The sequence below is a fragment of the Mangifera indica genome, chromosome 20 (assembly GCF_011075055.1).
Source record: "Mangifera indica cultivar Alphonso chromosome 20, CATAS_Mindica_2.1, whole genome shotgun sequence".
Taxonomy (NCBI): Eukaryota; Viridiplantae; Streptophyta; class Magnoliopsida; order Sapindales; family Anacardiaceae; genus Mangifera; species Mangifera indica.
The window spans coordinates 10,543,246-10,569,109 of NC_058156.1; the positions used below are offsets into that span (position 1 = coordinate 10,543,246).

Genomic DNA, 25,864 nt, shown 5'->3' on the forward strand with positions numbered 1-25,864 from the left:
TTGCCTCTCATACTTAGCTAAATATTTGATAAATTCTCATGAAAAGTCTTTGATAAGGTCATTGCATCATATTATAAATATATCTGTAAAAAGTCTGGAGACTTTTTCGTCTCATGATCGGGTAAATTAACTTATTAAGATTGTCAAAGTGTCTTTCATTCGAGTAATTTTATATTACCTAGAAAATTAATACGAATAAAATATTATCGTATTTAGAATTGGATTCGAACAAGTTGGTTTGGTTCTATTTGATTCGATTCAAATTTGTTTATTTCAAATATAAATCGAACTAAAATTAAGAAATTTAGCTCGTTTTAAAACCGAACTAAACTCAAGTTATAGAGAATTCGATTCGATTTAACTCACGAGCTAAATAGATTGTTCGATTTTGTTTAAACTTGAGTCATAATTCAATTCGAATTATGTTAAATAATTATTAAACGACGTCATTTTGTCAATAAACCATGAATTCAAATAATGAATTTAAGACACATATCTGAGCTATAAATTTGAGTCAAACTCAAATTGAACCATTTTTATTCGAATCAATCTTAATGTTGACTCGACAAATTCGAATCAAACTCAAACCAAGGGGTGTTTAAACTCAACTCAGTTCGTATCCACCCCTATTGTATTTGGTTGGATATTATAAAAATATACTAAAATATTATTTTACTTAAATATCCTAAAGAATATTGGGTATAATTATTCTAAAATATTTTTTTTGTAATATGTTATATTAATTGAAATTGAGGTTTTTTTGTTACAAAATCAATATTATCCCCATCACTATTGATAATAGAAAATTATTGAAATATTTTATTAATTAATAAATTAAACAAAATAATGTCACTGATAAAAGATAAATTATCGAAGTAATCTTTAATTACTTTGAATCAAACACCTTTTAATGTCAATGGCTCAATGCTACATGTGAATGGTTATTTTAGTAATTTATCAGAAGGAAAATTCAGCTGATGCACAGTAATGGTGGCATTTTGGTAAGTGAAACAACAAAGAAAATCAATATGTTCAATGCACCATCTTTGTCAAAGGGTTAGCTGTAATTATTCATGATTAAATAAAGACTAAATCCATGGCTGCAGCTTCTTCTTCAAGGTTGATTTGAGTTATTATACAACAGAAAGTACACCCCACCATTAATAGCTCATCCATCTTAGCTTGTTGATCCTGCAAAAGCTTATTATTTTTAAGCATCGTCCCTACTTGGGATTCTGGTTGCTTTTCTCCCTCCAGAATACAGCCTGTGGGCTCTAATTCTGTGTAAAAAACAATGGAGGAAAATCTGCCTCCGGGGTTTCGGTTTCATCCAACCGATGAAGAACTCATTACTTATTATCTAACAAGAAAGGTTTCTGATATCAGTTTCACCTCGAAAGCTATTGTAGATGTTGATCTCAACAAATGTGAACCTTGGGAGCTTCCAGGTAGCTAGCTTTGCCTATAGTTCAAATCTCTTCACCTTCCTTAGAATTTCTCTTTTGTATTGTATGCATATGGCTGAATTCTATATCTACGAATTTATGGTTTTGGTTTTGTAAATGGTGTCTTCTTATTTAAACAACAAAATGAAGAACCAAATAGTTTCTGTTTGTTGCTGTTTGGTACCCAGAGACAGTGACTGAATGGGCAAATATATTTTTAACTATTGTTGCAGGCAAGGCTTCGATGGGGAAGAAAGAATGGTATTTCTTCAACATGAAAGATAGAAAATACCCGACTGGACTTCGAACAAATCGAGCCACTGAAGCAGGCTACTGGAAAACCACGGGGAAAGACAAAGAAATATTTCGCGGTGGAGTTCTTGTTGGGATGAAGAAAACCCTAGTTTTTTACAAGGGTAGAGCTCCCAAGGGTGAAAAAAGCAACTGGGTTATGCATGAATACAGGCTAGAAAACAAACAAGCTCTCAAATCTATTAAGGTATATATTCTATTAGAATTCTAAATACAAGGTGTAAGATTTGATTCTCATATAAGAAAATATGAGTTTCTGATGTTGGGTCTATATGGGTTTAGGTTCTCCAATTTTAGCTTTTAAGGTGTGTTTACTTTAAGGTTTATACTAGTTCATATCATTTAGTATTAGAGTGACGATCACATCTCTATATTACAATCGTGTGATATAATGGTGACTTTAACATTATATTGTCTACTTGGTGCTAGCTAAGAGTTAGTGCACAGTTAGCTTGCATGAGCTATAGAGCATGGTATATGTTAGGATCTCAAATATAAAATATGATATTTGAATCTTATATTATAGTGTCCTTTTGGGACTAACATGAGCTAACGTACAGTCAACGCGCATGGGTTAACAAGTATGATGGAATGTTAAGATCCAATGTAATGTATAAGACATGGATCCTGCATCCGAAACCATTGGTTTATGATGTAGGGAGGATATAATAAACCAATATGTTCATCTATAGTAAAAAAAAGTTGTTAATCTTATTTTGAAACTTTCATGTTTAATCTTGCAGGAGGAATGGGTAGTTTGTAGGGTTTTCCAGAAGAGTTATTCATCTGTCAAGAAGCCCCAACAAGCACAATCCTCACAGCCATCTCTGGGATCTCCATGCGAGACAAACTCAATGGTCAATGAATTTGGAGACATCGACCAAATGCCAAATCTGAACACCATGACAAATCTACCTAGCTACTTCAATAACAGCATTCCAACGCAAAGTTACAACACTAACAATAATCTTAACATGGGCATTCAAGACTTGAACATGAAGTGGGCGGCGGCAAGGGAGGCTGCCGCCGGTGCTCTTTCATCTCTGGGGTGGTCTTCAAGCTTGCTCAGCCCGATGAATTCCTTGCTTTTGAAGGCATTGCAACTGAGAAGTGCTTATAACCCAGCTAGAGAAATTCAGCCGCTGCCGCAATGTGATCATTTAAGTTCGAGTTTTCCAGCTTCTTCTTCATTAGATAATTCTCTGCCACCGCCGCAATCACAGCCGGAGCAACCGTTTAATCTGGACTCCATGTGGTGAAAATGTGCGGGCGAATTGAACTAACATGTTCTGTGTAAACTTCTTTCCTGTGTCAATTAATCATCTTCAACCGAGTAAAAAGGGATTGATGTGACTCAAGATCAAGCCTTTCAATTTCAACAAAACGCTGGAATAAATATGAAAATAATGTTGTAGCTATTAGATCTTGCGTTTCAATTCTCTAGCTAGGTTTATTATTATGTCTTGTTGCTTGTGTTCGATCAACTGTTCAAAGAATTGGATGGTCTGTATTTGGTTTAGTGTTAATTAACTTCATTATCAATGTTATTTAATTAAGATCTCAACCACTATTTGAAACATGGATTAGATTAGCTGGTTCGATCAGGAATTGATGCCAAACCTGGATTGGATCGATTGGTTCAATTAGTAATTGATGCCAAATTTGGTTTGGGTCATGGCTAAAACATGATTGGATGTGAACCAAGTCAACTTGACTTGGTTTGGTGTTGGCTCGATAAAGGAAAACTTAAATTAGAGTTTTAACTCAACTGAAACCCTCTCAGTGCCATTGTCCGTCTTTTCAGTAATATTATTCATCTTGACGATAAAACAATTCACCCTACTGGTGATTTGTAATGATAACTTTAACCAATTTGAATGGATTATTATAGTTTTAAACAGAGTTTAAACTCATTTATATTTAAACTCGATTCAATTCAAATCTAATTCTAACTAAAATTTATTTCAACCTTTAGACTATATTGATTCGAGTTTGAAACAAGTGAATGGTATCAAATTAAGGCTCAACCACTGTATCAAATTGGTTTGACCATATGCTAATGTCTTGATTAAGTCAATGGTTAAAAACCATGCATTTCATATTTTAAGTTATAGGACTCACCGGCCTAGTTGACCAATTAAATTGTTCGATCAATAGACTACGCTTTTGACCATATCAATACTCGATCTCGGTTTAGAAAAAAGAACATTGATCTCAACAGAGGAAAACCTTGTTAGGTACTTAAGTTAATTCTTCTAAAGAACAAACTGCATTCACTTTGTCATATTTTTTTTCATAACATCAATTAATATCAAATTTATAATGTGGGGATTCTAACCTTATAATATTGAGCATTGATCATAATAATACATTACTTTCCACATAGACACAAGTTGTGTCAAACTGAATTTAGGATCACCATGCCAATAGGTTATGTCAACTATCTTGAATTTTATCTCTAGGGTTTTTAATAGACCCAACCTGTTATATTATATACGTATTTATTTTTAAATTTTTTAATTATTTTTACATTTTTTACAATGGTACTCGTGCATAAGTGCCTTTTCTAGAGGACCGGCCTGACTCTGGACATGTCTACTTCTCATCATTTTCCTCTAAATTTTTCCTTGCTCTATTATAAATTAAATTATTATTGACATTTTCTATGAAAATTCTTCCATACAAATCAACTTGACGTGATCTGATGAAATGATTAAATTTATTACGACTAATAATTTTTGATATTAGTAAATATAAAACAACCTTTTCATCTATTTATTAATGTTTAGTACTAGCAATGTATTATACTTGCTGAAAATATGAACATTCGAAGCTATCAAATTGGTTGGGCCTGGAGGAGCCTACATTCGTATTGCTCTTGCTCCAAAACTTAAAAAGCCATTTCATGTTTTGTTAAAATTAATTACTTCAAGGTGGACCCTAACGAATTTGGTGTAATAATTGTGAATCTGATCATTATATTTTAGGTTTATCAGTTCAACAATTAAGTCGGGTTCTCAGTTTAAAAAAATAATAATAATTACTTCAATGTTTATATGTAAAACAGGTTTTGATGCCACAATGGTGTAGGGAGCTTGTGAAGGCATTGGCGTTGAGCATGATTTCAGCCTTACAAAGATATAGGGAAGCCCTGGCGTACCAGTCTCTGCAAATCCCCTTGAACCCATCAGCTGGGATGGATTTCGTTTGACCCACCAGGCCAATGATCACTAGTTCTTGAACACTATGTCACAGGTGGACAGGTGTGAGCACGGCAGGGGCTGTTTCGAACCCATCAGCCGGGAAGGATTTCATTTGACCCACAAGGCCTATGGTCACTAGTTCTAATTTTATAGCACACTTCCAATGGGTTTCGAGTAGCGTTCGGTGTTAAAAGGTTGACTTAATGAGAGTTGTCACTTAATGCGCCACAGGTTTTGCCGACGGGACATTAGCCTGTGACAACTAGCACTCAAACAAAGTGACTGCAGATTTTCAGCGTAGTTCTTGAGCACTAGCACTCGGACAAAGTAACTTTCCGAGTAATAAAAATTACCTTATCACATCAATGACCAGGCCGTTCTTAGAAGAGAATAACCAGCCAGTTCTGTCATGTAAATTAAGCAAAATTTTCTAGTTTGCTATGGGGCTAGAAGAATTATTGTTCCTGGAAACTTTCCGATAGGATGCTGACCGAGCTATTTGACACTAATCCAGGCCAGTGAACTTATAATGCTAATGAATTTTCTTTTGATATTTCTGATAGCCGCTTTGAAAGAATGCAATATACTTAACTGTACAACTGCCAATTTCCAAATATCTACAAGGGTGACTTCAATTAGCTGGGAAACCATATACATACTCTGTATGAAGAAGTTTTTGTAAATGCGAAACTTGTATTTATATAAAAATGATAGGTAAGATTGAAACCTAAAATGGTATGACTCAGATTCTGGAAGATTTTCTTCTCATTGGAGGCGATAAATTGCAAATTTCCTGACCAAGTTCTTTGATCTTGTTAAGTAGAAGCATTTGTTCAGTCTCAAGCTGTGCCATGGATTCTTCTTGTGTATCTTGCAGAGTTTCGAGCTCACTCAATGCAGTCGAAAGTCCTTCAATATTGCCATCCTCAATCATAGATTGGAATTTGTTTATCATTTGTTTCATCTGATAAGAATTCATAACAACATATATCAGAATCAAAGTACACATCTCAAGTTGTGCGAAAACCCGTAATGAAGTGAAAAATTCCCCACAGAAACATGACTGAGGAACAGACAGAAAACAGATTGAAGATGCAAAAAGCAGAAAACCTGGCTAGAAATTTGGTGTGATTTAAATGGCGATAGTGACGGCTCAGAATCCAAACTAGGCCGCTTCTGTAGTCCAGGAATTCGTCTTGTTATTCGAATGTGGATCTCTCCCCTTTTCACTCCTTGGAGGGGAATCCACTTGTCAGCCATTTCGTTTGGAGGCAATCTTTGATATTCTACAACACAATAGCCTATACTTGATGTGGGTAGTAAAGCATTGTGGTCTTTCACATGCAGCACCAGGGGACTGCCATCATCCGGAAACTCTAAGGTCTGATTCCAATGAGGATTTAGAGTTTTATAGATTACCTAAAAGACAACCAGAAAGATCAGAAACTGAAAAAAAAAAAATTATCAGTTATTTCGACATCCTCTTTTCAAGGTGCCAGAACTGCTATGTAATCAAGACAGAGTTTTAGCTAGGATCGTCATTTAAATCATATATGAGATGTCCCAGACCTTTGTTCTCTTCTTTATGTCTCCATACTGCACTCTCACATATGGATCACTTGTCCCCCTGAGATCCGCAGCAACAAGATCTCTCCCTTCAACAATGACAAGTTCAATCCAACCATTGACCAGGCTTGTATTTGAACCCTGAAAATAAACCACAGAAAAGAAAGAGGAAAAAGTCTTAGAACAATCGTTCTTGCACTAAATAGTTGTTCACAACCTACACATAAACATTTGGGATATTGACCCTGTTAAATGATAATTTTACAAGTGTAACAACCTTAAGTAAACTCACATCGGGAAAACACATAAGAGATGTTGGATACTTGAGGATGCTAAAATATCCAAAAACAAAACCATAATAGACTATGTGTCTAAAATGTACGATATGTTCACAATGAGTCAGGTCATTAGATTGGAAATGTTACAATAAGACATCCATGTTCCTTAAAATATAAGATTCAAAATCTACATTTACGTTGGCCCTGCCAAGGACAACCCGAAATCAACTATTCCTAGGTAAAAATTAAACACAAAATCACCATACCATAGACTATTGAATCGACACTTGTGCCATCTACCGTAAAATATATGGCCTATGAAACTCAGTTCTAAACTTTAAAAGCTGTGAAGAGCTTTTATTTCTCTATATTTCCAGTTTAAATTATTATATTTTTTGCTTTTCAGGAAGCATTCAAAAGTTTATTCAATTAACAATAACAAAAGCATACCCTTGATCCTTCACAATCATCAACTCTCACTGCTTCTATTTGAAGCCTAAGTTCTCCTGAATTAACTTTTTCAAGGGGTACCCATATATCTCTGATTGACCCTTCTACAAGTCCTTCCAAATTTACCCGAGCACTACCAATGTTATCATCTCCAAAAGTTTCTTCACTGTAGCATTTTATTTTAATGTATTCACCGCCACCTATCTCATCAAGTTCAAATTTCTGATTCCAAGTAGGACTCGAACCATGTGCAGTCCTTGTTCTTTGGAGAATCTGAAAAAATAATAATAATAGGGTAGAGCATGAATGATCATACAATAAAACTATATATACACACTTTTGAGTATATAATTGAATACATAGTTGATATGTCATCATATGATTGAGTGATTTTGAATTAAAAATAAAATAAGACCCACTCACTTGATGACACATCAACTATATACTCAATTATATACTTAAATGCGTGTATACATAATATTGCTCATGATCATAATAATACAGATTGAACACATAGCAATTTGTAACCTTGGTATACCACAAGATTATCAAAGATAGAGAACCTGACCTTTCCGTATTGCAATTTGACATACAGATCACACTTTCCAGATTTTTCTTTTAGTATAAGATCCTTTCCTTCCACAACAGTTACGTTAATTTTCCTTCCAGTTCTAGAAAGAAAATTTGATGAACCATTTAGTGATAGTTGCGAGCCACTACGAAAGTTGGTTGAGCTATGTGAACCATCTGAAAATTGCCACTCCTTCAACGAAAGGGTCACTGTCAACTGCAAAATGCATTCAAACAAGAAAACTATTAAGGTATGCTTAGGTATCTTTGCCTGAAGCAAACTGGATGAGTCATTTCCATCAATGTTATCCTAAACTAAATGAAAATTTACAGGAATTTCAACGTAATTCAATATTCAACATTTGAAACCAAACACTTTGGTCCAAAATAAGTAAGACATGAAAATAGTTGTACAAGAAAACATAAGAATTTCCCATTTTCTCAAACTACCGATTCATTCACTCAGCTGGGAACTGCATAATGCTTTTCCAGCTGTATTTTTCACCAAGATGACAGCAAATACAGAGGAATCTTGGTGCCAATTACTACTTGCAATGAAATTATGGGAAACATACCTCCGCTGAACTGACCCCCTCAAAAGGAACAGTCATTTCAACTTCTTTTCCACAAAATTCAGCATGCCTGGCTATTATGCCAGAATCAGGACGCCCGACTGCCCAAAAGGTCGTAGAATCATCTGCATTATACTTTACCTGTGAAAAAAAAATGACTTAGGCGATGGTGAAGAAGATGATATATGCATAGAACTCCGAAACAAGCTAGATCGTTTAGATTAAATAATTGTGTGTTAGTTTACAACATGGTCTTCATGCTATTGTCCATCAACATTTGAACTTTCTATTCAACATGGTCCTCAGCTAGTTTACAATTAATTGTGTATTTTATTTCCTAATGTTGATTGGATAAAAATGAGAATACAAAAGCAAGCTTAAACAAAACATGTGAAAACAAAAACTTATCCTCCATCAACATATGAACTTTGTATTCAACTAACTATACCAAAAAGATTTTACCTCATCATAAGGGAAAACATCTAGTATACACATGGTAAGGCACAAAAAACAATAGAGAAAAAGGTATATCACCTAATTTATCTTATACACGAAAAAATGCTACAGTGAGACTACATTTTCACTCCAAGAAACCAGCTAGGTCACAGATTAAAGTGCCATAAGCCACATTTATCCTTGAAGACAAAACCAACATATCAACACCATACCTTGACTTCACAACTTGCTAGATAATCATACTTGACATTGTAGGGTGTGAACTCATAGAGGTGGAACCGTATAATTCCTGTTTCTTCATGTAAAACCATATTAAATGTTGAATCCCATCTGGGATCTGAGCCTTGTCTGACATTTGTTCTTCTGGTTAATTCTTCAAGTTCAATCTCCACAAACGTCTGAAAATCTCTGTCATTATAGCACTCTTCTAAACTACAGTCTAAAGGACATGTTTGCTTTTTTGATGGGTTCCCTCTTAAACTACTTCTAAAAAGTTTACTAGCAGAAACAACTTTCACATAGATGATACCACCAACAGCTATTTTCCTCAAATCTACTGCAGGCAAAGACAAACACCGGCGACGAGGTTCAACCATCGTCTTAACTAAGGTTTCATTTAAAAGTTTAACCTGCATCAGGAAAAAAAAGGATCATTGCCAGCACAAAAATTTAGCATTTACAGGAAGTTGTAACTTAGCGCTATAGTAAACCCATGCAATGCATAACCCACCAACATATTGAAGACAGTTTCCTTAGCATGTATAAATTTAAGCTAAGCTGCTTGATCACATAAGCCCTGAGAGCCATGCAAAAAAAGCTCACTTTAGGACTTACAGACAAGATTTAAGATGAGATGATCCACATTTCTGACGTAATTAGTCATCCCAAGCACAACAAGGATTAAATTTTGACAAAGATAAGACTTTTAATCTATTTTAAATGCCCATGAAATTAAATTGTATAGATGCACTATTACATCATCCTCTAAGTCAATAAAGGTGTAATTACAACTAACTTAGAGATTAAGGATAATCTTGGAAATTCAAGGATATAAATTTAAAAAGAGAAAAAATAACAAGAGTATGCTCAGAAGAACCATTACTGTTAGAGCCAAGTTATGAAGAGTTTTCAAGGAAAAAAGAACAATGATTGACAATACTTAATTAGTTGTTCAGTGGAAATAGCCCATTTAACTGCCAGTTGACATTAATAGTAAATTGAGGGAAACACACAGAGGGATGCCAGATCATACTGCTCCCTCCATCTCTATTCTAAACAAAAATTTATAGAATGCTATGACCAATCAAACTTGCTATACTATATTTGTCGATACTGTAGTGCAATATTGCAGTTGAAAAAGACAAACTTAAGGAAACCTTCAACAAGGCAGGGAACATTTGAAAGCCAATGAGACTAGAAACTATACACTAAGCAAAGCAAGATGAGGGAAAGATATGTATTGAATAAACAGCATAATTTCTAGAACTAATTTTGTGTCAGCAGATATTAACAAAGAAGGAGCTTTTCCACAATTGTCCTAAAACTAGTTTCTGTTGTACAACAGGTGGCACGGCAGCACTAAATTTTCCTGAACATGCAGCAAATTAACTTGCTTAACTTTTTATGGTGGAAATCAGAGAGACAAATTAAATTAAAATACAGACTATTTAAGGTAAAGACAATCACATATTTCCATATCTGGATGCAAAAATAAAAAGTTAAAAAGCGAACCAGCCAAGATGAAACACCAGGCAGCTCTGTGGCAGGTAGAGATTGACTTCCACCACTTCCAAATGCCACTCCTATTCGCACTTCAGGTACAGATACAAATGAATACAAAACTGCTCTCCCATCCAGAACTGGCATAAATAGGAGCTGTAAAATGTGAACTAGGGAATTAATTTGTCGATCCTATCAAAACTTCAAGATGCATAAACTTCAGAAACATCAAAACAAGGGAATTAACCCAGGATTGAATTTTTCGTAACATACAAAGCATCAACATAACAAAAGACAAGAACAGAGAAGATTAAAGATGCAGCAAAATGATGGTCCTTCAATGTCAAAAAAGATTCATGTAAAATAGAATCATAAACTCTAAATCAATTAAAGAACATGTTTTTTCAGTTGATTAAACTTTTGTACAGAAGCTGATTCAAATGTACATTGACTCCAAGGTCAATCCACCAAATCATAAATAAAAAAATATTGTGTTTCGAATCCTAAAAAAGAAACCTGGGAAACAAGCAACAGAAGCTGACAAATTAAAATTCCTGCTGCATGACTATAGTTAAGTAGAAAGGGCAAAACATTAGTTTACAATTTCCAATTCTATGAAAAAAAATCAAACAGAAAACAAGCTTCATTAACTTCAACAAATAAAATCTTTTTTTCTGACAGGGCAAATAAAATAAACTAAAATAAAGAAAAAAAAATGTGCATGACATACATCACCCTTAATGTGGAGGCTGTTGACAACAATTCGGGCAATCCCAAGCTTCGCCAATTTGACAAGCAACAAGATGCTTATGTCATTGGTGTCCCAGTCAAAACCAATATGCATAACTTTCTGTCATAGAACAACTGATGCCTTGTAAAGATCTTACAAAAATTTTATAACTTAATGTTTAAAATTAAACAATCATGGCACAAAACTATATCATTAGCAAATACAATTAAAATTAGTATCAAACTGTAGAATGTGATTTGAACTATCATCCCTCTCCGTGCTACAAAGACACCTCATATATGTGTGACAGATCATGCTAAATCACAATTATTAGCTGCATAGCCTTTCGGGGAAAAAAATGGTTTTAAAATGGTAGAGAAAAGTATGCTGCATGCTTGAACACCTCAGATACCACAGTAATATCCAGTGATAATGAAGAGAACTGAAGCATTCTATCCTCTCCTGACAATTTAGTTATTCTTATAAATTACTATTGATACTCCCTTTTGGAAAAGCAAATAAAGGAATAGATTAATTGCGTACACCATGTTAATAAATTGGAATTGGAAGATCCATGTTTCAGAATGGTGATCTACATAGCACTTCATTAGGGTACAATGGTAATAAATCTGGTTAATAGGCACCCTAGAGCTTCTTCATATGCATATCTACTTCCAAACTGTACCAATAAACCTAGAGAAAGACAACTTAAAATTCAAGATCATCCTTTGATGGTGCATTACAAATTCTACAAGTGAAACCAGAAACCAAACCTGCTCACCCGACGAAGTCCAGCGAGTTCCATTAAGACCCAACAAAGGTGGAGTTAAACCTAGTGAGAACTCCTGCAATTCTATATGTTCCTGCATAAACGATAAATCTTTATCAATAAACATGTTTTTTCCTGTTAGCATCAAGTAAAACTTTCCTAGAGGTATCTCTCCTTGTAAAGTTTCGGCATGTTGGACATTGTAGACATTGGAGCCCTGTCCGCCCTTGTCAACACTCATACAGAAAATAATAGAAAATTCACCACTTTTTGGTTGAAATATGTTACACTAAAGGTAGTTACACAAATTATCATTGAACTTTAATTAACTTACAAAATTGATAGCAGTTTTTAATTTTTAAAATTCTTCTCCAAGCACTTAAATAAAGACTCCAAGTTCAGTACATATGTTAAATTTATAGATGCAGAAATGTTTCAAGATATGACATGCTAGCCCATATCTAGAGATCATACATTACAAGTCATTAATTTAATCATTACCAAAAAGTAATAGGAAGATCACTTACTATAAGCCTTGATTTGCGGTGCTTTAGCCGTTTCTGCATGAAAGAAGCTTTGGTTAGGAGAACTCTGATAAAATTAACAATTAAAATTTCATCCTTCAGTGTGTTTGATCAAATTCTTCACAAGTTATGCAAAAACTGATAACTTCTTTAGTAATAAATTCTTTAGTTAATCATGATCCAGAAGCAAACATATATAAACTAGGAACAGAGGATATAAAGTTGTATCTCCTTTCAAATCCCTAAAATACGATTGCTAACAGTTATTTGTGCTTTTCTTGGCCAGTGAAGTGCAGTTGTCAGCATTCATTTTTTAAGTCATTCTCCACTACAATAAAGCAAATGTATTGTCCATCGTACAATACAAGAAGATATAGTATCAACCATATGATGAATATCACTCTATTCTCATCCTTACACAAGGATCAATATGTGCCTGGTATAATAACTTTTAGTATGATAAATAGAAAGCAAGTTAAAAATCAAGATCTTTTTATTTGAAATAATAGTTGAGATCCAAGCGGAATATATTTAGACACAAAATTATATAGATAATACATGTTTTCATACTAGCAGAGAGAATGGTCCCAATCTATGATTATCTAGGGAAAAAAACAAAAACATTTGCACAAAGTTCTTATATAACAATCCAAATCTCAAAGATGCAGCTACAGGGGAAAATAAGTGATATATTTGTTATCAGATTAAACTCAGATGCATGATTTTACATTAAAAATAAGGCCTGCTTGACATATTTAAGGCATAAATGATAAAGGAAGAAGCTCAAAAAGGTCCAATTATGCTACCAAAACCATTTTAGCAAATTTAAATTGGTAAAAGAACCAACTGAATTTTTTAAGAGATGCCAAAGAATTAGTGTGACTGTCTGTCATTAGAATATGTGGGTACTAGCAAACAAATAGTCATTGAGTAAAAGATGGTGGAATATATTAAAAAAGTTCAGAAAACAACAAATATAAACCAGTACACTCTCACCTCAACTTTTTGTGAGAACCTTCTTGAAAACTTTGGGTTCATGTAATTGGGCCAAATTTCTATCAACAGTTTATTAAACCATTCACAGTGTTCCAGTGGTGTGATTGGCTGCATAAAATATGCCAAAACATTTTCTCATTAAATGAGAGGGTCTAAGAGAGAAGATATATTCAACACAAGAAACCTAAGATCCCACATAAACAGAAAAAAAGGAGCAACATAGAATGAAAAGATACCGAGGTATTCAATATGACTTGCTTCCACTTCTTATTCAAGTCTTCCACAAGTAGCTGACGTTGATAGACACCATACTGCAGGAAATAGAGATTTATTTCATGTTATTACCAAGCGTATTCTTAAAAGAATAAATTTACCTAGATTCAAAATGCAACATGTTTGCATGCAATAATAAGTAAAATGGATAAGAAAAAGCAGAGGAGAAAAATGAACCACTGGAAATGCAACTCAAGACCTTAGGAGACTTGGAGCTCAAGTCCACCCAAAATTTAAATAAATTGAAGTACAAAGATAACAGAAGAAGTATATCTCAATAAATTCAGAGGCAGATAACCCCAATCTGCTACAAAGTAAGACCAATTGTGTAGCAAAGAAAAAGTGAAAATCCCATTTATAGTCCTTCAGTCTCAACTTAAATCCTTAATATCGTTAATTTTACTCACCAGAAAGGAGAAGAATGATTTTCAAAACTTCAGTATCACAAAGGCTTTACTGATGATACAAACACAATTTTCTCATGTTATAAGAACTCATCATGAAATCTGATACTCTTTTGGATAAATGATATCCAAGTAAGTTATCTATTATGGAGTAGAAAGCAAACGAATAGGCCAATGGCATAGCTTGCAGCCCAAAATCATGGAAGCTAGTACATAAAATTATCAGATAGCTAACCGAACAGAGTTGCTAAACAATCCACATGCAAGCCAACATCAAAAACATAATTCAGAAGAACTCAAAAGCACAATACAACTTGAGAGGAAACAATGGGAAGTAGGAAAAATAAATGGAGTGCCATTATGTACTCTTAATAGCAATTCCTACTCCTATAGCATCACTTATCATTGAATATTTCAAGTTTACATGCAAGTAAACAAAGAAACATTGTTCATCTACATTGAAGTATCCTCATTGTTTGGTTGCTACATCCATATGCTCGATGGAAATAGATACAAAATAGAAATCAGGAGATCAAATAATTAAATTAATTTTTAAAAAATTAAATACTTATCATATTAGAAATGCAAAAGGGAGAAGACACTTTAACAAAACGCAACACACAAAAAATAAAAAAATTAGATTCAACTACCTAGTTAACTGCCATAGAATAGCTCAAACTAAAGTACCATAATTTCATTAAGAAATTTCATATCAGCAATTAGATACACATTAACATAAATATCTTTATAACATCTAGCACTCAGAAATGTTAATTACAATTTAAAAAAAAAAAAAAAAGCGAAGCTTCATGGAGAAAAACAAAAGAAAAATATAAGAGACTAGCCTGCAAAGTAGCCCAGACAGCGATGGCAAGAGGAACCCAATAGGAGAAAGAGAAGAACCATCTCTCAATGATCCAAAGAATCAAAATCAAAGGAATTACAAAGGGAAGTAGAGGTTTTTCCTCCAACAAATGCTTCAAAAACTCAACAACTTCTTCAACATGTAAAGCAGCTTTCTTTTTTCTTTTATCCATTTCAGTTTACACCTTCAACAATCACTTTCCAGCAAAAATTACAACAGCTTCACATTCATGGCATGGCTATCAACAACAACCACCACCACCACCACCCAGAAAAGAAAAGAACTTAGACATGAGACGATAAAAAGATTCCTTTTTTCCTGAGAAAATGGTGATCAGTTATTTGGAAAGAAACTTAAACGACGGATGTGAAAAGAAAGTGGAAGAATCTGAGGAGAATAAAAGAATGGAGAGAAGTATAAAGTCAGCTTCATGAGAAACGCCATAAAAACAAAAAAAAAAAAAAAAAACTAAAATGTAGTTAAGAAGAAGAGGAAAATTCCAGGACCCACTTTTTAATTGTCCGAATTATTAATGTGGGAAGAGATTAATTTCAGATTTCTAGAAAATGACAAACAACTATATCCCACCCAAGGTTTGATGAACTGATATGCCACCTCCAAGTTTCAAAAATCCAATTTTCCAATTAATTTTCCTTCTTTTCACTTACTACAAATTAACATTTTAAATTTGGCCAAACGACTATTTCCCACCCAAAGTATGTGTTTTTTTTCAAGTTTCCCCCATTAACTTTGAAAATACCATTTACCCACCCATGCTGTTAAATTTAATGAAATCCTAATTCCTGAAAAATTTATCTCTTTTTTCCTCTAAAATTTTAAAAATTAACAATTTTTCTCAACCCAAGTTTTAAAAAATAGCTTTTTCCTCTTTAGGGTTTTCAATTTTTCAGAGTTAGTTTTCCGGCACCGTTTCTTTCTCTCCGGCGACCTCCAGGTGACTCCTCTTCCTCTCCAGCATGGCCTCGTTCCAACGATTATGCTAGACATGGTCGTCAAGTTATCTTCGTCGAGACAAAGACGAAGTCTTTGTCGAGAGACGAAGACGAGGTCTTCATCGACGATGAAAACTCCTCGTCAACGAAAAGTCTTCATCGTGGACGAAAACCTCATCTTCGTCTCGATAAAGACAAGTCATCTTTGTCGACGACAGTTTTCAGGATAATCGTTGGAAGGAGGCCGTGTCGGAGAGGAAGAGGAATGGTCTGGAGGTCATCGGAGAGAAAGAAATGGCGCCAGAAAACTAACTCAAAAAATTGAAAACCCTAGGGGGAAAATGTAATTTTTTAAAACTTAGGTTAAGAAAAAGTATTAGTTTTTAAAATTTAGGGGGGAAAATAAAATCAAATTTAAGTTTATTTTTAATAATACAGACAAAATTATAATTTTACCCTTGAAACCATTAATTTTAATTGATTATAGATGGATAAATGATATTTTTAATAGAAAACTTGACAGAAGCGCATACTTTGGGTGGGAATAGTCGTTTGGCCTTTAAATTTTGATCTTTCTATCCATCTGTCGTGTTGACTTCATTTCATCAACAGCCATCCTAAAATAAGTAGTGTGTTGGAATGGTGCGCCGAACGGAGAAGAAAAGAATAAGTGAAAGGAGAATGTTATTCTAATTAAATTTTAACACCCTTGGAGTTCTATATCTCTTGTCAAATAAAATTAACAAAATAAATTAACATTTTTTTAATCAAAATATAATTTAAAAATAAAATAAAAAAGTAGGGCCTCCTGCCTCCCACTCGTTATTCAATATTATCACTCATTAATTTATCAAATATATGTTATTATACTATTACCATCGTTTAAGTAAGGTATCATGCAAAAAAATAATTATAATATAATTATAAATATATAATTTTAAGTATTTAATTAAATATTTTATATAAAATTATTTTAATAATTTTTGATAACGTAGTTGTAAAGGTTATAATATAAAATTGGTCAAAAGATTTGTTTTTATTCAAAGTAGGATAAAAGTTTAAAGTTTCATATTTTAATTTTTAAAAATTTAAATATTTATTTATAAGTCAAATTTTGTTAAAATTCTCAATTAAAATTATTTTAATAAAAAATTTAAAAAACTAAAATTTTATGATATTTTTCTTTCTCAACGTGAAATATAATAATATATCTTCATTTAAAGTTTGAAGAGTGATAATTTTCTCTATAAAGTTTTATCTCCTTCTCTTAGACGACTAATTTCTTCCCGATTGCCGGTTGGCCTTCTCTCCTTCTTTTTCTTCTACCAATTGCCTCCTTCTTCATTAAAGATAGAAAATGTTAGAGACAAGGACATTTATATTATTACATTTTATTGATGCATGGAAAAGGGTAAGAGTCAAATCCAAGATACCAAATAAATTTGATTTAATAAATACAGATACATTCCATACACTTTATATTAGATTTTTTTTCCTAGTATGAATATAGGTGCCATTTATTTTAGATTTAGGTTTGCTTCTAGACAAAAGAAAAAGTAATAATCTAGTAAGTGTCAATTTTTTTTTTTTAAAGACCTTTTCAAACACAATAAAAACTTTATTCATTATTAATAAATATAAATATAAAAACAATCGTTAAATTCGTTATCACATAATTATATTAGAGAAAAATTACCACACAATTATAACATTAATGTTTATATTGTGTTTATATTTATTGTTTATGTTATGTTCATCATGAACGAGTAATTTCGAATGAGATGTTCAATTTAACAGTTTAGTTTGAAATAAATTCATTTATTCGTTAAATAACATTATTTTCTCACGAACGATATTATTCATCTCATTAATAACTCTTCAAACTCTAGTGAGCCCGTTTGAATTGGATATTATAGATTGAATCAGTTCAAATCAAATCCACTCTTATAGTAAGAGTGCAAAATTGATAGTGATAACTGATGAGGCCATTTTTAAAGAGAGAAAGTAACATATATTCAAAATATCAGAAGTTGGGAATTGGGATAACAACTTCATTTTATGGTCATGAAATATATATATATATATATATATATATATATATGACCATAAAATAGATAAGAAATTTGAATAAGATCCCTTAATGTAAAAATCGCTAATTGGCGAACCTTCACATGGCCCGTGAGTACATTGGGCTGCACGACATTCGGCCCAATACGGCCCACTGCAGGTTAATGCATCAAAAACTCCGTAACCTTCCCACTGGTACAAAGAGCACATAATTGTTGAAATTTACACATCACAACAGAGTGATGACCCAAAAAAAATTGCTTTACAAACATGTACTTGTAGAATTGTACGTTCACTTCCTCTTCTTGTCTTCCTGATCTCTTTCCAGAATTACAGGAGCTGCCGGTATGCTGAACCACCATTCTCGCAATCTTCTCATCCATCTCTCTGTACTCGCTTTCCGCGGAGGAGAATATCTTGTAAATGTCTCCAAAAATATCAGTGCAGCTATGTGCTTACAAGGCACAAAGACCAGAATGAACGCCACTAACAAAAGAGTAACCGCAAATTGCACACTTGCCTGGAAAAAAAAAAAAAAATCCAATTGAAGAAGTATTGGTACGCGGGTGAAAAGGGAAAATGAATTTAACGTACTAAAGTATGATCTCTATTCTACAAAGAGTAGTTTTGCAGTGTCTTAATAGATATAAGGGATCAGAAAGGATGAAGAGGGCCAAACCTGTGGAAAAATGGAGAGCAGTAAGCCACGTAGCTTCAGAATAAAGATGTTGCCGTCCTGGATGAGCTGTTCGACTTGAGAAACTGCAGTTTGAACAGCCAAGAGCTGCTCCATTGTGCTCATAGGTGGTGGAGCTATTACCTTGACTTCATCTACAGGCTGGCCTTGGTTAAAAAATCTCGCAAGTGCCATAAAGCTTGCAAAAAAGATGTGCAGCAATGCCAAAGCATAACCTAGCCATCCCCTACAGTGCAAATCATATCAATTCTCAGAAAATCCACCTCTCAACAATTAGTTTAGTAGTAAGCAATGGCTTCCTTATGTTAAACCATTTTTAAACCCTAAAAGATTAATAAATGCAACAATTCACAGATTTGGAGTAAATTTTTACACCGTTTATGCCATTTTTTCTCTCCTTTTTGACAATAATTTGTAGCCAATTTGCAATGGAAAAACTTTGACTATTTGTTCACAGCTGCTCAAACAATTACAGTAACGGAAACAATTGAGAAATTGCTTGGAAATTCCATTCTGTCCCATAAAGGAACTTACTAGAGATCAAAAAGCAATTTTTTTCCAGGCCAGCAGTAAATTCCTAAATCTGGAAAAAACTCAAAAATAAGCATTGAAGAAGCTGATGCAACATTTTGCAATGCTCCAGGACACTGGCTAACCTCGCAAAAAGGTCTATGGTCATCTGGTCAAAGAATTTTCATCATCCAGACTGTAAAAACACTTGGGGCATGACATTAGAGAAGTAGCGGGACAAGGTGGGGCTGGGGCATGTGGTAATGAATATAAAAATATATATATCCAATGCCCCATAAAGGAATGCCAAATATAAGTCATTCAAATATGTGTTTTACCTGCAAAGGATAAATGCAATAACCAAACAGAAGACTGAAGACTTCCAAGGATTGTCCCAATATGCCAAAGAAAGAAGCCACTTTTTAACTTCCATAACAGGAAGAAGTAATTCCTGCAAATACATGAGAAGTCAGGCACTAAGACGATAACATGAGGAAATAAGGCATACAATTTGAAGGTATGTTTACGGAAGGTGAAGAAGGAAGATATAAACTCAAATTAAAGCCCTGTAGATACTTGAAAAGAAATTGTACAGTCTGTTATTAAATTCATGCATCATAATGCACATGCATGCATGCACACAGAAGCACCAAGCCAGCGGATAAAGATGTCTTTTATAAACCTTTCGGCCAGATAGATGACAGCAACCAAAACTCAATTTCCAAATTTTCAGTTAAAACTATTGATCATCTTAAAATAATAATCAGAAGAAAAGGGGATTGGAAGAAATAGGAAGAATGGGAGAATTTATAGTGGGTCAAATTTGCGAAATTGAGATGCAAAACCACATACCTCCATGACTGCCAAATTTGTGTCAATGCCATCTACTTTAACCCCATCAACTGTTTCTTGCGCTTGCACAACTTTCATATGGCTGCTTTTAGACTCCTTAACAGCTCTTTCCAATAAACTCATCTTTCCAACAGCAATCTCACCCACAACAAGCCCAGTCTCATTGGGATTACTTGAATTAGATCCAAACACAAACCCTAAGTTAGAAACCATAGTCAATGCTGAGATTGCATACATTTCACCTCCAGCTCTGGAATTGTTACTCTGATCCAATTCCCTTGCAGACAACATGTTTGCAAGAGTTTCCAGAATCAAATCTCCACCTGGAAGCTGATCACATAGGTTAAACATGAGGAGATTCTCACAGTGTCCAGAATCTGCAGTGCTAATTTCTTGAATGGCTTGTACTCTCATAACTCCAAGGACAGCCTTCGAAAGTACTTCATTCCTCTCAACTCCTTTGATCTGGAACTTCCTTATAAATCTGTGAACATATAAAATTTCCCTAATAATCGCTAACCAGTAATCACGACGAGTATGCCCTTTGAGCTCAGGAAACTCTAAGACGATTGGTTCTGATCTACAGGAGAAACATTATTCAGTGTTAACCACTACATAAGTTTAAGAGAAGCTTCAGTTCATAAATACTCATACCATGTAAACATTTGAACAAGAAATCAATATGCAGTATGCCTTACAGGGAAGTTGATTTATAAAAGACTGCCTTGTCAAAAAGTCTAGCACCCCATGGTCCTGTCACTTCAGGCTTAATAACCTGTTTTAGATCTTCAGATAAATCATATGTTTTTGCCTTCTCATACGATACAACACGGTGAGCTTCAAAATATAGTGCATGATCTGTCAGAGTCAACCGACCTGCATAGGCGTAAGGATGAATACAGGTAGGTCAACATGACATTTATGTATTTCTTCCTTATAGCATGACATGAAACAGAAACACAATGTATACAAATGGAAACCAAAGAAATCCTATATTCTATTACACATAGGTTTATTTTTTCAAGAGAAGGAAAAAATTGTTTATGAAGCAAATATTACACACCCAATTAACCAACCTGGCCAAGTAGATATTCCTACATGCTCTAGAACTGGCTGAGTGGTCACTGTCCCTTCTACTTCCAGAATCTTTTCTCCTCTTGATGATCGATTGGCAGAAAGAATAGACGACTCTGATTGGCTCTTCATCTTTTTTATTGCCCTATAGATATGGACAATACAAATATCATGGCTAGATATGTGCACCTCTTAATTTAGAAAAAAGCACACAAACTTGATAATGTAAAAACTTTGACAATTTCACAAACTTCATTTATTAGAAAAAGAAAAAGAACAAACATTCACATATAATGGAGCAGTTACCAAATGAAACAAGTAAACAAACATTATTGCAATTTACTAACGATAATTTATTGATGTTAAGATCCATATTAATCAGCATTTCTTGTGGGAAGGATGCCAACTTCTACAAAGTTTTTCAGTATCAGTAACAACAAATCCATCCTATAAATCAACACTAATCTACAAAGATTATAATGCAAAATTACCATACCGGTATGCAACTTTTCCTTTCACCAAAGCAAAAAGAAAAAGAGATCATAAATTTGTTCTTTATTTTAAGCAAGCAGGGTCAGGATACAGATTTATATGGAGAGCTGACTACCTTTCTAGAGCAGTCAGATACTTGTCAAAGATTGAAAATTGAAGCCGACCACCAGTTGAAGATGTGAGAACCTTAAAAAGGTTTTCACAAATAATAACATTGGCAATAATTGGAACTGCCGGCGCTATCCGAGAGAAGGCATCCACCCCAACCGTAGCATCCTCATCTATCTGCAATAGAGATGAGGCCCGTACACACCAACATCAAATGCAAGTTAGCAGAAAATGGTCTCCTGGTAATTCTAACTCAATTATCATACATGCATACACAAAGGCACATAACTAGAAAAATAGTAGACAGACATACAGAGGTAACATATATCTTCAACCAATAAAATATATCTTCTACCTTAAACAATTCCATCCTTATCTACATGAAAGAAAAATATAAGGACCATAAAAGCCCATATAGAAAGTTTCACTAGCAAGACACTATGACTTTCACACCTTCTTGGTATATAGACGGCCACCAACAAATACAAAGATAAATATATAGGCAAGCATCTTCTACCACAATATTTGGGACATATGTTACACCTGTCACTACTCCCACATGCTTTCTAAACAAAGCATCCCACTACATATGATCACTCACAGAACATGATTGATTCCTATGTTTATGCAAGTTTATGTTAGGGTCCAGCCACATTTTCATCCAAAACAACAAACAAAACCAACCAACAAATAAAGAAAATAGAATTCATTTTATTCATAAAAAGGTATTTACATGGATAAACCGGACAACTCGAGAAGTTAACGCCCCTCATTTCCGGCTCTTCGAGGCATTGGAGACTCCCCCAAATAGCCTTGAGGCTGCCACAACCCTAAGGTTGACCAAAATCCTTATATCCTTCCTTCCCCCTTTTTGATAACCCTTACTACCCCTTTACATAATAAAGCTTAATCACTAAAATTAGAACAAGTATCCCATTGGGAAAATTGGATTTTTTTTTTTTGGTCCTTTTCTTAAAAAAAAAAAGGGATAAATATATATAACTATTTAGCATAATTTTTTGCCAGCTGTCTTTTTTTTACTTTTTTATGTTTTCTCGCTTCTTATATGCCCTATCAGCCAAAATATATTCTTTATTCCTATTTTTTGGTCAGTTGTCTCTCCATTCTTTTCTTTTTTTTTTTTCTTTATCCTTTTCTTCTTCCTCTTTTTGGCTTCTTCCACTTCTACCACACTCAAACTCTAACTCAACAACTTTTTCCAATGATTTTCACCTTTCCGGCCACCACCACCATGTCTATTCGCCTTCCCATGCCAATTTATTTTCCACCATCATTTTCTGTCACCAATCTCACCTCTAGCTGCAACGTTTCAACTTTTTCGCAAACTTTCACTTTTCGTCAATTACTTTTGAACTTCCATCTTCTAGCCATTTGAGAAGTCAGAGACCTCCCACAATCAACCCTAAGGTTGCCCAAAATTTTAATTTACTTCCTCCCTCCTTTTTGATAACCCTAACTGTCCTTTTATATAATAAAGCCTAACAACCAAAATTAGGACAGGTGTCCCCCAATCCTTACAGTTTAACCTGCGTGACTGCAAGTTATAGTAAGAAAAGGATATCTTCAAGCAACATGAAGTTTACCTCAGACTAACAGTAAGCCCAGTTTAATATAAATACATAGAAATTCTTTAATTATGGAAATTACAATTATTTTAAATAGGAGATTACTGGCTTTACTTCTCTTGCAACTACATGGCAAGTATCAGCTATATTACATTTCTATACCATGGTATTTATATTTTCAACTAATAAACTGAGAGTGAAATTCAAATTTCCCAAGAGAAGAGGATACCAAAGTGTGTGTGTTCAAAGAGTATGAAAGATCTTAGTGTGTTTCAAACAGAGAGAAAGACATTAATTAAACAATTATTGAAGAAAGTTCCTGAATTTAGTTGGTACGTATCTTAACAAATATAACTTACATTGGTTAAAGGTTGGCTTGAAGCTGCTGGGACCTCCCAAGCTATCATCGCATCATATGTTAGGCGTCTAAATTTTTTATCAGCCAAATGACCTGTTACTTGAGTAGAAAGAGCAAGTGCTCTGAAGTAACAGTATTCCAGGAAATTCCTAGGATACTGTGATGGATGCTTTATCAAATCAGGAGCCTCTTTATTAAAGTTCTCTTGAAGCTCACTCGTGGAAATGCTAAGTATTCTGCATCATAATTCTGGTTTTTATAAGAAGAATATATATAAAAGCAAATAGAGATAATTGATTAGTGTCCAAGAAAATGTTGGTTAAGTTACTGGCACACTGGAATCCTATCACACAAAATCTTCCAATCAAGAAGAACATGGCATTGAGAGTGCAAACTTATAATTATAAATAATATAATTTGCAAATCAATAAAACTACATATGCACATTTTTAGTACACAATTTAGATCCACAAATAAGATGTCATCTTGGACAAAAAAATGTGTACATTAACATTGCTTTTCGCAAATAGTGTAAACATTAAATAGCCCACTTACTTTGAGCATCGGCGAACAATTATATTAGCAACAGGCGAGAGCTCCACTATCCAATTCCTCCCATTAGATGGAGACCTCCCCATCTCTTCCAATTCTTCATCGTATGAAGTCTTCCTGCTAAGCAACCTTCTGAATGACCCATCTTTTACAAGACCCTCAAGCATAGCTCTAGTTTTGTTTGGCACAGCCATCTCTGAAACTTCCTTCTTATATCAAAAACCTCAATGAAACCCACAATGCAACTTCCTTTAGGATTAGTGGATTAAGGTGCAAATCTCACATTACCAACAAAAATATAAATATCAGCATCTCTTCAACAAAACAACATTATCTAAAACCCCAACAATCTAATTCACCATCTGGATTGCTTCAAGTTTATGTGTTTTTTTTTTTTTTCCAAATGAAGTACATGAAATGTATGCCACTCCCGATCAAAACCAGCACACAATTAAGCTAAACAACTTATTCAATTATACCAACGAATAAAATTTGATAACACGAATCCAATCACAGATAACTCATTAAAACAGTTGACGAGATTCGCAATATTATACAAACCCCACCCGAGATTAGCTTCATTTAACCATTTGCCACGAACCCATTTCGCCAAAGATCACTTGCACTGACAAAGAAAAAAAATACCATGTTTCAGCATCAAGAGGCCGAATATATTGGGTTCATTGAAACCCAGAAAAGAAGAGAGTTGGGTAAAAAATTAGTACGTAATGGCAATGCAGATTTGAGAATTGAGATACGTTTTGCGAGCCTGCCTTTCCGTTTGGTGCTGTCGTGTTATCTACGTGCGCGAGGATCCGACGAATCATTCATCGTTCAAACAATTTTTTAACTATACATACAAATAAACCGTTAGATAAAAGACTTATTCGACCAGGCAAATTCAGACGAATCATTCATCGTTCAAACAAATAATTCATCTCTAAATAAATGAGCAAGGCATTGGAAGGGATGGTTAAAAAAGAGAGACAACATAGGAGAAAAATATCATCGAAAGAGCACTTGTCACTGAAAAATTGAAATTTTAAAAAGAAAATATAATTTTTTAAAATTTAATATATGTAATAAAGAAATTGAATTGAATACAAATTCTTCTAAAAGGTTTGAAGATGGGCTTAGGCCCGACCCACAAAGTTGTAAAGAGACCCATTGTCTTCAAAAAGCGGGAAGGGCTTCACAAGCATGAAATCACAGATAGGCCTACATACAGAGGATGAACATGGGCTTTTGGTTTGAATGGATGATCGGATGGCTTAAGTTCCTCATAGACAGTTAGCGTTATAATTATCAGTATTTTTTATAATATAGATAAAAAATAATACATAATATAAAATATATCATAATTAATACGATACAATAAATATATTATATGATATATACATATCTTATGATATGATACATATTATCAATACGGATGGATATACCTTTGTAGAGAAAATTATGTGTAGTAAGAGTGTATATAAAA

The 25,864-nt window shown here is 33.9% G+C and overlaps 3 protein-coding genes across 5 annotated transcripts; 1 reads left to right on the forward strand and 2 right to left on the reverse strand.

Moving 5' to 3' along the window:
- Positions 1 to 1,195: 1,195 nt before the first annotated feature.
- Positions 1,196 to 3,321, forward strand: LOC123204832 (NAC domain-containing protein 92-like). Its single transcript, XM_044621635.1, has 3 exons — positions 1,196 to 1,448; positions 1,679 to 1,944; positions 2,501 to 3,321. The coding sequence occupies exons 1-3, from the start codon at positions 1,295 to 1,297 to the stop codon at positions 3,014 to 3,016; spliced, it is 936 nt and encodes a 311-aa protein (XP_044477570.1). The 5' UTR covers positions 1,196 to 1,294; the 3' UTR covers positions 3,017 to 3,321.
- A 2,226-nt stretch (positions 3,322 to 5,547) lies between these two features.
- Positions 5,548 to 15,599, reverse strand: LOC123204727 (synaptotagmin-5-like). Of its 2 annotated transcripts, XM_044621529.1 has the most exons (14): positions 15,113 to 15,599; positions 13,827 to 13,901; positions 13,591 to 13,698; positions 12,598 to 12,630; positions 12,075 to 12,164; positions 11,302 to 11,421; positions 10,584 to 10,727; positions 9,065 to 9,481; positions 8,400 to 8,537; positions 7,823 to 8,041; positions 7,255 to 7,527; positions 6,530 to 6,667; positions 6,071 to 6,379; positions 5,548 to 5,924 (listed from the first exon to the last, which is right to left on the reverse strand). In XM_044621529.1, the coding sequence occupies exons 1-14, from the start codon at positions 15,302 to 15,304 to the stop codon at positions 5,703 to 5,705; spliced, it is 2,478 nt and encodes an 825-aa protein (XP_044477464.1). In that variant the 5' UTR covers positions 15,305 to 15,599; the 3' UTR covers positions 5,548 to 5,702. The 2 variants fall into 2 exon arrangements, with proteins under 2 accessions (XP_044477464.1, XP_044477465.1); XM_044621530.1 differs by lacking the exons at positions 13,827 to 13,901; positions 15,113 to 15,599 and having other exon boundaries at positions 12,083 to 12,164.
- A 2,608-nt stretch (positions 15,600 to 18,207) lies between these two features.
- LOC123204639 lies at positions 18,208 to 25,421 on the reverse strand. 2 transcript variants are annotated; one of them, XM_044621410.1, is made up of 10 exons: positions 25,107 to 25,421; positions 24,385 to 25,006; positions 23,831 to 24,065; positions 21,893 to 22,062; positions 21,288 to 21,430; positions 20,910 to 21,087; positions 20,212 to 20,791; positions 19,698 to 19,810; positions 18,832 to 19,075; positions 18,208 to 18,672 (listed from the first exon to the last, which is right to left on the reverse strand). In XM_044621410.1, exons 2-10 carry the CDS (start codon positions 24,573 to 24,575, stop codon positions 18,445 to 18,447), a joined length of 2,082 nt encoding a protein of 693 aa, XP_044477345.1. In that variant the 5' UTR covers positions 24,576 to 25,006; positions 25,107 to 25,421; the 3' UTR covers positions 18,208 to 18,444. The 2 variants fall into 2 exon arrangements, with proteins under 2 accessions (XP_044477345.1, XP_044477346.1); XM_044621411.1 differs by lacking the exon at positions 25,107 to 25,421 and having other exon boundaries at positions 23,831 to 24,078; positions 24,385 to 24,523.
- Between the last annotated feature and the right edge of the window lie 443 nt (positions 25,422 to 25,864).

Coding starts and splice junctions, on each gene's coding strand:
- LOC123204832 (XM_044621635.1), top strand. CDS start 1,295: ATGGAGGAAAATCTGCCTCCGGGGTTTCGGTTTCATCCAACCGATGAA. Junction 1,449..1,678: donor TGAACCTTGGGAGCTTCCAG/GTAGCTAGCTTT, acceptor CTATTGTTGCAG/GCAAGGCTTCGATGGGGAAG. Junction 1,945..2,500: donor AAGCTCTCAAATCTATTAAG/GTATATATTCTA, acceptor TTAATCTTGCAG/GAGGAATGGGTAGTTTGTAG.
- LOC123204727 (XM_044621529.1), bottom strand. CDS start 15,304: ATGGATAAAAGAAAAAAGAAAGCTGCTTTACATGTTGAAGAAGTTGTT. Junction 13,902..15,112: donor CTGTCTGGGCTACTTTGCAG/GCTAGTCTCTTA, acceptor TATTTCCTGCAG/TATGGTGTCTATCAACGTCA. Junction 9,482..10,583: donor CTGGTGTTTCATCTTGGCTG/GTTCGCTTTTTA, acceptor TTCCTGATGCAG/GTTAAACTTTTAAATGAAAC.
- LOC123204639 (XM_044621410.1), bottom strand. CDS start 24,575: ATGGCTGTGCCAAACAAAACTAGAGCTATGCTTGAGGGTCTTGTAAAA. Junction 21,088..21,287: donor AGGAATATCTACTTGGCCAG/GTTGGTTAATTG, acceptor ACGCCTATGCAG/GTCGGTTGACTCTGACAGAT. Junction 18,673..18,831: donor TGCTCTCCATTTTTCCACAG/GTTTGGCCCTCT, acceptor TTTTTTTTCCAG/GCAAGTGTGCAATTTGCGGT.